The 14698-nt window shown below is 39.6% G+C and overlaps 1 protein-coding gene across 6 annotated transcripts in view; it reads right to left on the bottom strand.

The window, feature by feature from the left end:
• The window catches only part of ccser2a (coiled-coil serine-rich protein 2a), a 50483-nt gene that overhangs the window by 16907 nt on the left and 18878 nt on the right, over nt 1–14698 (bottom strand). For all 6 annotated transcript variants that reach the window (XM_019269302.2, XM_019269301.2, XM_027277843.1 and 3 more), the window contains exons 4-8: nt 7784–7877; nt 4605–4713; nt 4294–4474; nt 2405–2470; nt 2105–2224 (exon numbers count right to left, since the gene is read on the bottom strand). In XM_019269302.2, coding sequence (XP_019124847.2) covers nt 2105–2224; nt 2405–2470; nt 4294–4474; nt 4605–4713; nt 7784–7877 — 570 coding nt within the window. The remainder of the gene's footprint in view (nt 1–2104; nt 2225–2404; nt 2471–4293; nt 4475–4604; nt 4714–7783; nt 7878–14698) is intronic.

Genomic DNA, 14698 nt, shown 5'->3' with positions numbered 1-14698 from the left:
AGATGACTGGCAGTCTTCACTCTGAGAACCCGTTCTGTTCTAATTGTTGTTAATACACGCGCTCGCAAACCAGAAATTCAAGATTCATCAGCACGTTAAACTGATCCAAGCCTTATGTGTTGAGAAGTCTGAGAAAGAGCCTTGTGCTCGAAATATCACTTGCTAAAAAAAATATAATAATAATAATCTCTACAGGAGTTTGCAGTGATTTTACAGATTTATCTGTTTCATAATATATGTTTAATCCAAGTGGACTTTTTCAATCGTGGGTTGGCTTCATCGTTGTTCCATCATGTGCTACAGGGTCTGTCAGAACAAAGATCCTCTTCAGCATTCCTCTAACCTATCTTCAGGTGCTCACATATCGCTTCAACACAGAGTTCAACAGAGTAAACATCTCTGTTTCCCTCTTATTATTTTTTTATGCTTCCCACGACGTGCAACTCTTTCATCCTCTACACTCATTAAAGTCAGGCACACATCTGAAAATATGTCTGAGCTTTTTTCTTACTCTCTTTGCTTGTCGAGGGTAAAGGTGGAACAATATTGCGCTGGGCTGAAGAACCCGCTGTGGGTGGCTGCTAATTCTAATTGGAGGGATAGCATGTTGCAGGAAGGCTGGCAAACAGCCTCGACATTTTGGTATTTCTCAATACGGCGGGGATTTGACTAATGTCAGCAGGCATGTGGTTGTTTGGCTAACAAGGGAGCCTGGTCAAGACACTAATGAATGTTAGAGTTCGGATGGAGCCAGCTAAAAGCGAACAGAATGGAGGTTATTGGTAGGCAGTCGTCACCGTCTGAGCACACACACTGGAGTGCGTGTAGGAGTCTAGCAACACAATGAGCACAAGCTGTACTCCCACCTTCAATGAAGGGTACTTCAATATGTCTCCACTGACCCTGCTTGATCTGTACATGTACGTATACCTTCAACACGGTCTTTAATATGCTACAAAGCACAGGGTGAATACCTCTATATAAAAAATAATGTTCCCTTCTCTTTGCTCACTTTATTCTTCCTTTTCATGCTTTCTCTTCGTAAGATCAGATAAATACGGAATTGGTGTAAACAAAAGATAAGAAGGCGGTAGCTGTGCCCAGACATGCTCTGATCTGAGGAGAGAGAACGAGAGAGGACTACCAGAAGACGAGCTACATGTGAAAGCTACATGAAAGCTGGAACTATTCTAGCCCTGTTTGTACACGCTCGACGAACACATGCCTAGATCCTGGAATACTAAAGTGAAGATGAGCCTGTGTTTGTATTCTACGTGTTGCACTGACATTCACAGTAAATGAGCCTTGATCATTTACTTTCAGTCAGTGAGAAGCACCACCACATTTATTGGCTTTCTGAGACTTATTTGTAAATACTTTACATGGGATGTTTCTCATGATGAGGATGCTGCTATTTTCCCCAACACTGAAAATAAACTCTTCCAAACTAACATGAAACTATGTATTTTCCAGATAATTGTCTGATCGACGATTATAATTATTTCACAATAACTGCATGTCTGTCCATCCTGAAAGAGGGATCCTTCCTGTTCTGCTCTTCCTGTGAATGTATAGTTTATTCTAGCTGCCAAACCTCTCGGTGATGAACTTGTCTGTGTCTAATTTCACTGGTGACTCATTATTAAAATGCTATACCTAATAACTTCAAAACACCAAATAACAGACACCAACCACAGAAATAACTCTAATATGCTGTAGCTAAATAAAAAGATCAACTGTCTGGTGTAATTTCTGTCAAAGTCAGACAAAAGATTTCACAGAGAAATGTAACAGAGATCTTCACTAGGCATTGTCAGACCTATTTAACAAGCATCAGATATGATAGCTGTAGGTACAGCGTGTTGATGTTTTGTCTTCAGTCTGTTTTAATCCAGCATCTGCAGTAGTCTTTTTTTAAATGTGCATTTGGATTCCCTGAACTCTGTTTTGTTCCTAATCACTGTCAGGGAGCTCCAAACATAAGGCAGGTGGACAATGTAGTCCTGCAACTGAATGGTTAGTGCAACTATATTTCCCCTTATATAAACACACAGTACCCTTTTCACACTTTTCACATGTAGCAGTCCTGTTGACACCAACTCACCATTTGTTCCCGTTGATGTTGTTGTAGCTGTTGACACTGCAATGTGAGCTGAGCAATGGTCTTGTCTCGACTCCTCAGCTCCTCTCTGAGCACCTGCACTTCCTTAATCAGTTCATGCAACTGAAAAGACACACACACACACACACACACACACACACACACACACACACACACACACACAAACACACAGTACACTGTAGGTTGTAGCGGACTGTCTGAGTTAGAAAATGGAGAAAAATAAAATATATATATAGCATAGCCAATCAATCACTGCTGCAAACCTAAGGTAAAGTTTCTTACCTGTGATGCGGTGGTATTGTCTTCAATCTCCTCAGGAGCATCTGCTGAACAGTCAGTATCCTCAATCTGGAAACAAACAGACACACGCACAGGAGCGGGCACACACACAGACACAGAAAACACAGTGAGCTGGATCAATGACAATTGCCTTAGGCATGCCTCAAGAGCAAAATTTCACTAGAGTGGAATAAGTTTACTCCTTAGCGCATATACTCTGCCGACCCTGAACTGTCAGCCACCGATGTTAGATACCTGGGGCAGAGTGGTTGAGTATAGTTTTGAACATTTAATACATTCATTTCATAGAGTTTAACATTTCTCTCACTTTAGAGCTTGTCTAAGTTTTTTTTACTAAAGCAGGTCCAGATTTCATCCTGCATACAAAAGATTCAAAGTCAGTGCAAAGTGCTGATAATTTTTTTCTGTGGCTCATAACTGTTCTACAAAGTGTGTCTTGAAATTACACGTACAGTTTTCAGTGTCACAAAATGCTATTACACTTCTTTCAATCACTTGAAATAGAAACAGGGAATTCTCAAATTTGAAACCAGCAAACGTTTGGAATTTCTATTAATTGAAAATAACATTACTTTGTCGGTTTGTGTAAAACTGTTGTTCTCTACAACACTACATTCCGCCTACTCTTCATTCAGGTCAGGTATATACAATCAGTAAACAGAGTAGCATTGGATGCAAATGCTCATTTTACAGTCAGTGCCTTGAGTTCGACATCATGCTACAAAAACACACAATTAAGAACGCAGATACTAATGGGCAAACAGAAAATATTTCCCCTCTTGAGGCTATACAGCCAAGGTGTTTGACTAATTGCAGTGAGCGCAATGAGAACATCAGAGGGCGACGTTTGATTTAAATGTAAAATGTCAAATCTCACTTCTTTATGCTGTCGAGGGTAAATTGAGTCAAGGCATTCAAGATAATTTCATTTTACGGAGTGTGCGGTGTGAAGTGCTTGTGTGCCTCTGTGCATTTCTGCAATTGTCTAGATGGGGTTGTGTGTTTTTGTGTTTATCTGTATGTATGATCATCATCATATTGTTTATTCCTCTCTTCTCCTTCCCTGTTTCCCTCTCTTCTTTATTATTCCTCTCTTCTCCTTCCCTGTTTCCCTCTCTTCTTTACATTAAATGGATTTCTATGACTGAAAAACTGACAGAGAAAGACCTATTAAGTATCACACTATATATATATATATATATATATATATATATAGTTACAGGAGGCCCAGAGAACCATTTTCCCCTTACCTAAAAAACATGTCGAGTCTATAAACTTTACTGTCTTCGCACTGTCTTTGTGACGACAGCATTTATTAAGCCGATGCAATTAAACATTTAAAAGCTTTTAAATACTTAAAGTGGAACCACATTAACAATTAAAACTAGCTTAGTTCAGTTTTGTCAGAAAAAAAAAAAAACACCTTTCGTGTTGCTCATGCTGAACACCTGAGGACGGTGATGTAGTGCACTACTGGGAGGCTTATGAGGATTATTCAAACTAACCCTCTAGCAGACTAATATAAAACTATATTTAAAAGACAAAACCGAACATGAAATCAAACACAGAATCCTGACAGTTCACAGTAGGTGGCCTCATTATAAGACCGAAATAACAGCCTGGAAGTGGTGACATGATCTGCATGGCTTTTGTGCGTGACATATTCAAAGGGTAATGCATTAGAACAATGACAAATGTCTAAGGGTCACAGAGTTTTCTCCCACTGAAAAAAAATGAACACGTTTGTGCATGTACCTACCTAACATATGTATGTGTTGCTGTCCTATAGTATTGTATACTGTATGTGTGTCTGCAAGCTTTGATGCATGCAAACGTTCAGATTTTGGTTCATTAGCATCTTTTATTCGAACCTGTAGGAGCGTTTTGAGCCTGAGCAGTTGGTTCTTGAGCGAGCTGCAGTCCTGAGTCATGTGTTCGAGTGTGAGTTCATCCAGCATCGCTATGTAGCCATGCTGCCTGCCTTCGGATGGGATTTGCCGTGGAGAGATCCTTGAAGCCTTAAGACCATCATAGTGCTGGAAGACATGGGACCTGAGACAGACGAATCAGCCAGAGAGAAAAACACAGACACATACTCAGGCAAACAGGATAACGTTGGCTGGATTTATATTCTTGACAGCTTTTCAGGCAACATTCTTTTAATCTTTTGAGCCTAACCCACCTGTTGTCATTGTGGAAGTGATCTGGCCCACTCCAGCGGTGGTGTTTACGCCGCTGGCCCTGCCGACCGGCCCTCTCTGAGCGCTCAATGTGGGACATCCTGTCAGTTTCTATACAGGCAGAATTTAGAGTAGAGTGAGCTGGAGTAACTGTCTTGAAACAGAGAGGATGCAGGCAGATAAAAGATAAAAGATTATATACATGGTGCTATCTGACCTGAAATGTGTAAAGCCAGTGCTTGTAATATATTCAAGTTGCAATATATCTATATTAAAAGTTCAAGAAACTTGCTCCTGCTTCTACTGTTATTTGTGGAAGGGAAACTGTTATATGTTTGTGATGATGAGCTGTATTTCGCAAAGGTTAAACCGTATCATTCTTTATTTTTTCTCTGCCTGCGTCTGTCTACTGCTGCCAATCTAAGCTTCGCACAAACACATACAAAACGTAAGACTATTTTTCATATCTTGTGGCAATGAATACGCCCGTGTATATTTCAGGTACTCTATTCTAGAATATCTGCATATAAATCATGATCTGATTCATCTCATTCGGCATTTCTCTCATCTGTCTCCCCCATCAAATGCAAACACACTCACACGGAGAGAGCGACAGGCCATTTCATTTTCAACGAGGTAAAAAGGACACAGTATTTGGCAACACTCAATAGCATATAGCTGTGAAATGAACCATGACCGCAACAAAATTGATAACTAACAGAGTGCAACCCTCAGGAAATCAAAAGGACCCTTGACTTTCTATACACCAAATAGTCTTTCGACTGAGAGAAAAGGGAGAAAGATAGAAATAAATAGACAGCTAAAGAAATATTGGCAGATTGAAAGACCCAATCCAAGGAATGCAGCAGCGGTGGTTAAAATACTTTACCCTTAGTGTCACCATATAGCACAGGGGCAGACAGCCTGCTTCATTCTGGAAGTGAACTGGAAACTTCAGCGCTCCCAATAACTCCCTTTCAGCTCAGAAAAAGTCCACTAAAACTGAATATATTCCAACATGGGAGAAAAAAATATCCATAAAGGCAGAAATATTCAGACGGAGAAGGGAAAGAAATGACTACTTGTCCCGTCAACTGGTGTGCAGTTAAAGGGCCAGAGAGAGGGAAAGTCAACCCAGCTCCCACCCAGCCTGGTTCTGTCTTTGTTGACAGCCTTGTTTTTCTGGGAACTCCCTAGGAACTAGAGCTGGGGAGAGATGACTGTGGTAGAGAGCAGCTGAGGTGACTGGTTTGTGTCCAAGCTTGGAAGTCGCCAGCTGAGGCAGGCGAGGGAGAAAAACTCTGGACCCTCTGTGCTGTCACGGGACCTGACAACTGGAGGAAAATAATGTAGGAGGCCCCGTCTGTCTTTTTTTTTTTCTTTACTTCTCTTCTCCCCTTTCCTTCTTCCTGCTCTGTGGCAGTCAGGGTGTCTCTGGGTGGGACGTCTCACGTCTCAGGGCCTGCCCTGTGGGCTGGGTCTAAAGTGGACACATCAGCCTGTGTTGCTTTCACTCTGCTTCTCGTGACACTAGCCCCAGCCATGACATAGTGTGCTATAAATATGGCCGCTTCCTGAAAAGGAGTAGGAAGGGACGACGCTCCAATTCACATTCCACCAGAGTGAACATTCCTCTCTGTCTCGCTCTCGTTCTCCCGTCTCTCAAAAACAAGGAGATCACTGTTTACAGACTAAAGTCTGATATCGGGGGTCTGAAGTTGTTTCGGTGGTGTACACCCAGGAGAAAGTTAATTAGGTGCACTTAGTTAAAGCTTATGCAGTCTAAGGTAACAGGCCTGCAATAAATTCTACCATAATAATAATAATAGTTTTTGTTTAGGGGGCGTTTATTTAACTTTATGGCCATTTTGGAGGCTCTAGTTTAATGAGGGTAGATTAAATATTACGCCTACATTTATTCTATATTTTAAAAGCCGCCCATTATAACAAAATAAAAGTTCAACAGCACCATAATCTACAGCCTCCAAAATGACCACACACTGAATCAACACCTCTTTAAAAACAGCCTCAACAACAGCCGAACATAACAGGCTTCATAAAGGTAGGATTTACTGCAGGGCTAATCCATTAGACTGTTTTACTGGCAACTGTGTGTATACGTGTGTGGATGTGTGTGACCGCGCTCATCCATACGCTTGTATGTAAGCGTACTGTATTGCATTTTGTGGGGGATGTTTGCACATAGCAAACCTGTCCCTCCAAAGTGAACTAGTGCATCAAACACATTAATGGTACCTTGACACAGTCGGCGTCATGACTGACAAGGGAAAATTCACCTCCTAGAATTCATTATATTTCATGTCAGGTGAGGTCAACTCCCCAAACTTGTCTTCCCCTCTCTCTTCCTCCTCTCACACAGGTAACACACACCATCTGATGAATGCATAATAACGTTGTCAACACCATTATTATGTGGTAATAATGTGACCTGATTACCTTTAACACCCACAAAGACGCCATTGATTACAACTACGATTGATTACACTTACAAAGTGAAAATGGGTTACAGAGAAAAGACTTCGACAGATATGATATCGAGATAGTAATGGGTGGTAAACTGTGCAACAGTAAGCTATTAAACTAATCATGCACCATACTGCTTTTGTCGAGAGAATCAAATGAAAAACTCCTGATGAGCCTGTACGGTATATGAACAGAGGTACCAAAAAGGTGTGCATCTGTACAAACAGAGCCAGACAGCTGGCTGAAGCTGTCATTCAAGGCCAGTTGTGTAGTAGGTCTGGAGTTCAATAATAGATCATTCAATAACTATTCAGCGACCAAATATTAAAAGAGTAACAGCACATAATAGACAACAAGGTGTCCATTAAAAGATTTAAATGGATGTTGCAGATGCAAATCGTCACCTAAGGCAAGGAAAGGATTCAATTTATTCAAGACATTATATGCCATAAAAGGATATTGCTGGAAATAGAATGTGCAGACCTTGGTAATGCATTAATTTGCAATTATGAACAGTTTCGCTGGAGGTGTCCACTTATATGAACATAATGTCCAACTACAGCCAATGAAACTGAAGCGTTTATCATGGCCATAGTATAACCTCACAAATTTAAATGTGTAGGACAACTGCAATTACATTACAGAGTGTGTGTGTGTGTGTGTGTGTGTGTGTGTGTGTGTGTGTGCGTCTGCTGACCATGCAAACCATCCTCTGGGAGGTCCACATCCAGCATGAGGTCATCATCGTCCAACTCTCCAGTTCCCGGAGGGTCCAGGTTGTTGAGAATATCCTACGAACCAGGAAAATCACAGGTAACACTCACTTCATTGTAAGCCATTAGATACCATTATAAACACATTATTTGTGCATTAGTGTCATTATGTCATTTTGCTTCTGGGCAAAAGCGTTGTTGCTCTGTAAGACCAACTGCTGGGAGAGAAATATACACATCAGGGGTTCAATACATGTAACTCTGCATTGATTTTGAAACAAAACACACAATGCACCAATATACAGACGCACGCTTTGCCTGCAAAAAAGGCATCATTTAATGTGACACATCATTTTAAAATTGTTTGTATGTCCATGAACCTAATTTCAACTCCTCCAATTAGCCAGAAATGGATGCTCACATACCCATGTTAAATCCTGTTTTGACATAAATCAGCATCCTGCTGTCTTCCAACAGCGCCAAATCAGCTTTTCGCTGTTATGCACCAGTGTATATTATGAGATATAAAAAAAAACTAATATTTATCCCCCAAATTTTTAATAGTATTTTCATTCATTCATTCATTACAGTGCAATTTGGACTGAACATAATAGCAGGAACACTTTTACAATGTAATGTAATGTAACCATAAATACTATCTTTATATTATATAGACAAGAACTATTATGGATGGTGTTTTTTTTTATTTCATTATGACATTTGTATATTCATGTTCTGTATTATGTATTTATTAACATTTATTAATTAATATTGATTTATGAATCAATTTTTTTTTGTACTTTTTTCCCCTCTGCTGTCGGGGAGAATCATGTGAAACAGCATCAAATTATTCCATACATAAAGACGCAGATAATAAGAGAGGCTTCTGGAAAAAACTTCTCTCAATTATGAATGATAATACGGAACACTTTGAAAACGCAACAAAAACACTTCTCCAAATATGCAATTAGACAGACTGCCGCGCTGCCGTCTACCTAATAATTCAAAGCAAACCCAAAAGCAAAGAAATGAATCAATAGTTCAAAGCTCTGTTTTTTCAAGGCAATTTTGTGCTTCATGGAACTAAATTGACAGGGCTTTGACTAGAAGACACAAGCATAAAATTACTCATTATAGAAAATCTCATGTGTTGCATGATAACTGACTGCTCAGTGTTTCAGGCTTAATAGAGGAGGAATAATGAAGGAAATAGAATAAACTAAACAGATCTCATCCTCCGAATACTATCAACCGAGATGTAGGTGGAATCTTTGCGTCCATGTACACATCAACCTGTCCCGTCTGTTTTATTCTCTCTCGCTTCCTCTGTCTTCAGATTTCTGTCTCTAAACTCACAACTCTCACCTCCTAAGCAATAAAGATATAGGTATTAAAAAAAAATTCTTTAACCCGAATTGTTGCACTAGGAGGGATGCTCTCTTTTTTCCAGGAACAGTCTGCTCTGTAACTCGATATACTGGCATCAAAACTTCAATACCGCAATACGGTGTTGAGGTACAAGTACATACTTCTTTGACTCCAAACACTATTTTTCAGCTGTCTAGCAGTTTTCTTGTGTGTATTAAAAAAATTCACACTCTCTATCCAGTACACAACAAAAGCAGGAAAACAGTCCTCCATCACTGTCTACACTGTATTTGTTCAGACAGAGTACTTATGTGCACTCTGAAGTGTTTGTCAAAACTCACACCTCAGTATGAAATCACACACTCATGTGGGTAAGAGAAAAAAAAAAAAAACGCTAAATGAAACCTTTGAACAAGTCTGTGAGTCCGACTCCTGCGTGTTAAGCTCGAGGACTCAGGCTATAGGGTAGAGAACTGCTGCAAATTAAATTATATCAGTTCTGTTATGATAAAAGACTACAGTACACATAATTTTATCACAAATGATTGTAGCTAAATGGTTGCAGGACATGCCACATGATGGCTGGTTCAATTCCATGTTGGATGTTATACCTGCCTCTCTCTCCTCATTATCTGTCTACCTCTTCACTGTCATACTGTCCAATATAGGTAAGAACGTCCCTTCTCGCCCGCATGTGTGGACATGAGGAAACAGGTACTGAATCACCAACCCTGTGATACCTCCACCACAGAACTACAGCCACCTTTTCTCCTTGCAGTAATGTACTCCACCCTGCAGTGTCTCGGTTCTTTAGAACTGGTACCAAACTCTCAATAATACATTGTTTCTTTCTTCATTACAGCAACGTTCACAACTTACTCTCCGCACCGCGCCTTTCATTGACTGTCTCTGTTACAGTGTGTGGCTCTAGAGAAAATTACATTTCACACTGGCAGCACACAACAGCTTAGAGTACGGACAAATCAGGATAACCTCTTTGTAGAGGAATGAGAGTGTGTGAGTTTATTCGTGTGTGTGTGTGTGTGTGTGTGTGTGTCTGTGCATGTTATTGTGGATCCGATGAAGTCTATGTCCACTATGGTCCACAGGTCTTCGCAAAATAGTCAGCATTCTTTGTGACGTGGTGTGACCCTGCACTCTGACCTCTTCCATGGAAAGGGCAAAGAAAAACAATTCTACTGCACAACTATTATTGTTATTATCTCTGCCAGTGAGGTTACGTAGTGCTATTTGTTTGTTTGTTTGCATGTCAGCAGGAATATGCACAAAAAAAAAGTACTGGCCCAATGTTAACAGATACAATCTATCTCACAATGTTAAGAAAGGTAAAGAATAATTTGTGTAAATGTGAGAAAATGAAGTGAATTTGTTGCACATGCAAACCCATTGTAGTTGAAATAAATGAAGTGACTACACATAGAACAAAACAATCACTTCAATCACTGTACAAACAAACAGGCGGAGGTCTCAGACTGCTCTTCTAGTTATTACTGAGTTGAGTATGTAGTTTACTGAAATACACTTTTTATCATGAAGAGTGTCAAAACATTATTTTTAAAAATAAATCCCAAGGATTGCACGAGTGCTGGACCCTTGGATTCGACTGCAAAGTCAACAGTTGTCAATAGCTATTATTAAAATGCATCTGAGCAGCAGGGTCCAGCCAATTAAATTGTAGCTGTTGAGCTTGCTCTCACTAAGGGGAGTAGCAGTATATATGAATCGGACACATGATGATCACAATTTCGATCTGTCTTAGATACCCAGAGATGCAACATCAATCCAAACCCTGGGGCATGAGCAGCATTCAGACTTGCATCAGCCAAAGGAAGGTCTTCTACTGCTACCACTGTAAAATCAGCTGAATGTTGCAACGAGCAAGGCCGAATCAAACACTGATTAAAAAAAGTTTTTGTTTTTAAAAAAGGGCTGAACTTCTTCTTTCCCTCAAGTGACCTGGGTGTCTGTACAACGGACTTCCAAAACGAAGTAAAAGCTCATTACAGAAACCTTAATTTTGCTTTTGCTTTCTTCTAGAGTGTCTTTTTTAAACCCCCTGGTAGAAATTGGATCTAGATCATAGGTCATTTTCGGTTTCCATCAAACAACTTAAAAAAAACTCAAACTTTAGCATTAGGTAAGACTGTAAAATCAATAAGTGCCAGGGAGAAGTTTTTAGACTGACTGTACTCGCTCTTCTCAGACATCTCTTCTCTTTTGTCTCACACGCGGTACGGCACTCTTTTCAACCCAGTACCTTTCTATTAGAATCTAATGAAATTTCAGTTGAGCTACTCTGTCAAAGGGAAAAGATTGAAATCAACATAAAACATATCTTTTTCCAGGATCATTAGTTTTTAGAAGGTCAAATCCTTTACAAAATAATGTCCTGACGTGCATGGCAGCTAATGCAGTGTCTTTACATAGAAATAGACTGGATTTGGGGGTGAAGGGCTCGGCTCAACTGTTGTTGTGTGTGAGTGTATAGTGTATGCATCTCTTGTGTAACATTAGCACCCCTATTTAACAGTATAATTCTTTATACTCTATATCTTGGGACTCGCTGGTGGTTTTGATGGAGGTTATGTCCTCTACTTTCATTGTTATCCATCTGCCTGACTCGTTTTTTGTTTTTTTCCCCAATAAAAGGTCTATTTTCAATCCCTGTCTTACTGGATATAACCATTTTAAAATGTGTGAAATGCAGGATAATCATAATCTAGTACACCCACTGCAAAAGCCTTATTTGGTCTTATTGGCTTTAACGGGGATAATTAGGTGTCCGCTGCGAGCTCAGAGTGTTTGAGAAAAATGAATGAGTTGTGAATGACACCAAATTATGGATTCATAAGAAAGAAGGAATCTTAATTAATTAATAAAAAATAAAAAAAGGGAAGTTATTAATTCTTCTTTTATTCTCTCACCTCTCAATCGTCATTCTGTCAGTATTGAGTGAGAGGGCTTAAAAATCTACAGAAAAGAAGCAAACTGTGAACAAACACAGACCAGTTTCAGACATTACTTGTGCTTATGACTTCAGCCCTTTCATTTTCACCACTTTGATTCTATGTGTGGTAATAACAGAGAAGATCATCCATGAATCACTGCGTAATTATAAACTATTACAGTATTTTTTTTTATCTTTCTCAAAGTTACAGTAAGTTACTGATAATGAAGCTCTTCCTCAAGCCTCCCAGGAATGGGAAGGTATTACTGTATGCCCCCTGCTAGGCAGCCTTCACTGTGAAATGGGGGAAGTGTTTTGTTTTGTTTAGCTGCGTGACCAAAATATGATAAAGTATCCAGCTTACAATGCTGGAGAAAATTAGAAATAAGAGCTCTCTAATTATAATCCGTCTCTTGAGGATCATCCCAACAATAGACTTTGTGGCAGTACTAAAGGGTCATTATTTCACTACTTCTGCATTAGTTCACTAAGTGAACCCATGACAATTGCTGCTGATGGACCTAATATTTTAGATTATATTGCTATAATGCTTAAATTTGATTATTTCCTACTTCACATTTGCCTAGAAAACACAGCTATTGCTACACAAATGGCAAAGAACGTTTTTTCTCCTGCTGGGGTATGCTATGCATAAGCAAACATTCAGAGAAAGAAACCGAGGCAGTGCGGAGGAGGCACGCCGAGTGAAACTGTTTAATGAGTGGTGGCAGCTGCAGAACAGAGCAAAACAGAGTTGGAGAACCTTCAAATCAGCAGCATATTTGCCATCAGTTCCCATCTCGCCCGGTGCTCAAAATGTATTGTTGACATAAGAAAACAAAAACAGTGTGTGTACAGACATATAAGAAACCTCACTCATAAAGAAACTGGCCTGTGGAGATAAACAGAGTACACATGACACAAGAAACATGTTGTACTCAATGCCAAACAAGATGATCACAACAAAAAAAACATTCTGTTCAAAACCTGCTAAAAAAAAAAAATCTCAAACACAACAGATAGTTCCCCCTCTCTCCTGCCAAACTTTCTTTTTCGTTCCATCTGTGTATATTTGGTTTTATATTGCACTGAACATTCTCTTTGAAAAGGTAAGATTGCTTTCTTTTCACACAATGGACAGAGAGAGGGTACCATCATCTGGTAGATAAGGCCAACTATCAGTGAAAGACTAGATACCGTATTACCTCAGCACAATTTAATATATCATAAGGAGCATGAAATGTAAATGAGAATACTGCAAGTTGAAATGGACTTGATGAGAAAGAAGGTTCAACAAAAGTAAAAGTCTAAAAGCGCTTCAAATGTCAGGTTCAGTGAGCAATACATCAATCTACTGAACAAAATAGAGTTTTCTGAAAACTCATACTTTAATGGGCTACTACTGTAATGGATTATGAAATACTAACGTTTGCTCAGAAATGTAATTTATAGTGCAGTCTATAAATATTTGGACAGTGACACATTAACAATTTTCTAAAATGGAAATATGCTTTATAAACCAAGTTACAGTGTTCTCAATTATGTATCCTCTAAAACATTTAGTGAACAATAACACAGAGCAAATATGTGGCCACAAAATGTGGACTGTGAGTGTCATGGCCAATCACAGGACAGCAAATGAAGTATAATCAATAAACGGATTATACTTAGCCTGATCTTGTTGGGTAGAAGTGATTTGCGTTTATCTTAGCAATCAGTTAATGTGTTATTGCTTTTATCTTTCGCATGAGGGGCCCAATGAGCGGCCATTTAAAGATTTGCAATATGTGAGGACCAGTTAAGACACAAAGTGGTTAAAAAAAAGGCAGCACGGTAATGATGTGTAGTGAAATAACGGGACACAACTGTGGTTGGAAACTAAAGGGAGCCATGATTGATGCTGATGTAAGCACAGGCTGTAATTCTGGGAATGACTCAGACACTAGTTGTTACGAGCAAAAACTTGTAACTGTGTCTTCGAAGGTCTCAACTGAAAAGGACTGAATGCGCAGAGAGAGCTAAACACAAAACACTGTTTACCTTAAAGGGCTGCTTCTGTCAATTAAAAAAACCAAGGCTAACAAAAGCAGGTGAGCTATAAGCCTCATTAATGCAACAGCATACCCGGTTCACTGGCAGCATGTTCCATAAATGGCTAAGCACTCTGCAGACAAAAGGCTTAAGCACCTCACTCATTTAAACACTAATGAATTGACCTGTCTGAACCTGGATCCACAAAAGCCTAAAATTAGAGGCAAGATAAATAAATCAGGGATAAGAGGCAATGGCAACTCTGTGGATTTGGGGAAGCAAAGGAAGAAACTGAAGGATTACAGAGCCCCTAGAAGTTTGGCCGGCAAACAGAAAGTGAAAAGAAGGGCAGCGGGGAAACAAAGCAAAGCGGATAAAACATTGACAGGAGGAATAAAAACTACTAGAATAAAAGAAAAACAGACAGCAATTTAAGAGAAGAAGGGATAAGACCTGACGTAAGAGACGAAAGGCGTATTCCATGCAAGGTCTCATGTTGTGAGCAGGGAAACTGGGCTGTAATTTCAAGGGA

Source organism: Larimichthys crocea, chromosome III (assembly GCF_000972845.2).
Source record: "Larimichthys crocea isolate SSNF chromosome III, L_crocea_2.0, whole genome shotgun sequence".
Taxonomy (NCBI): domain Eukaryota; kingdom Metazoa; phylum Chordata; class Actinopteri; family Sciaenidae; genus Larimichthys; species Larimichthys crocea.
This window is presented reverse-complemented; position numbering and strand designations above follow the sequence as displayed.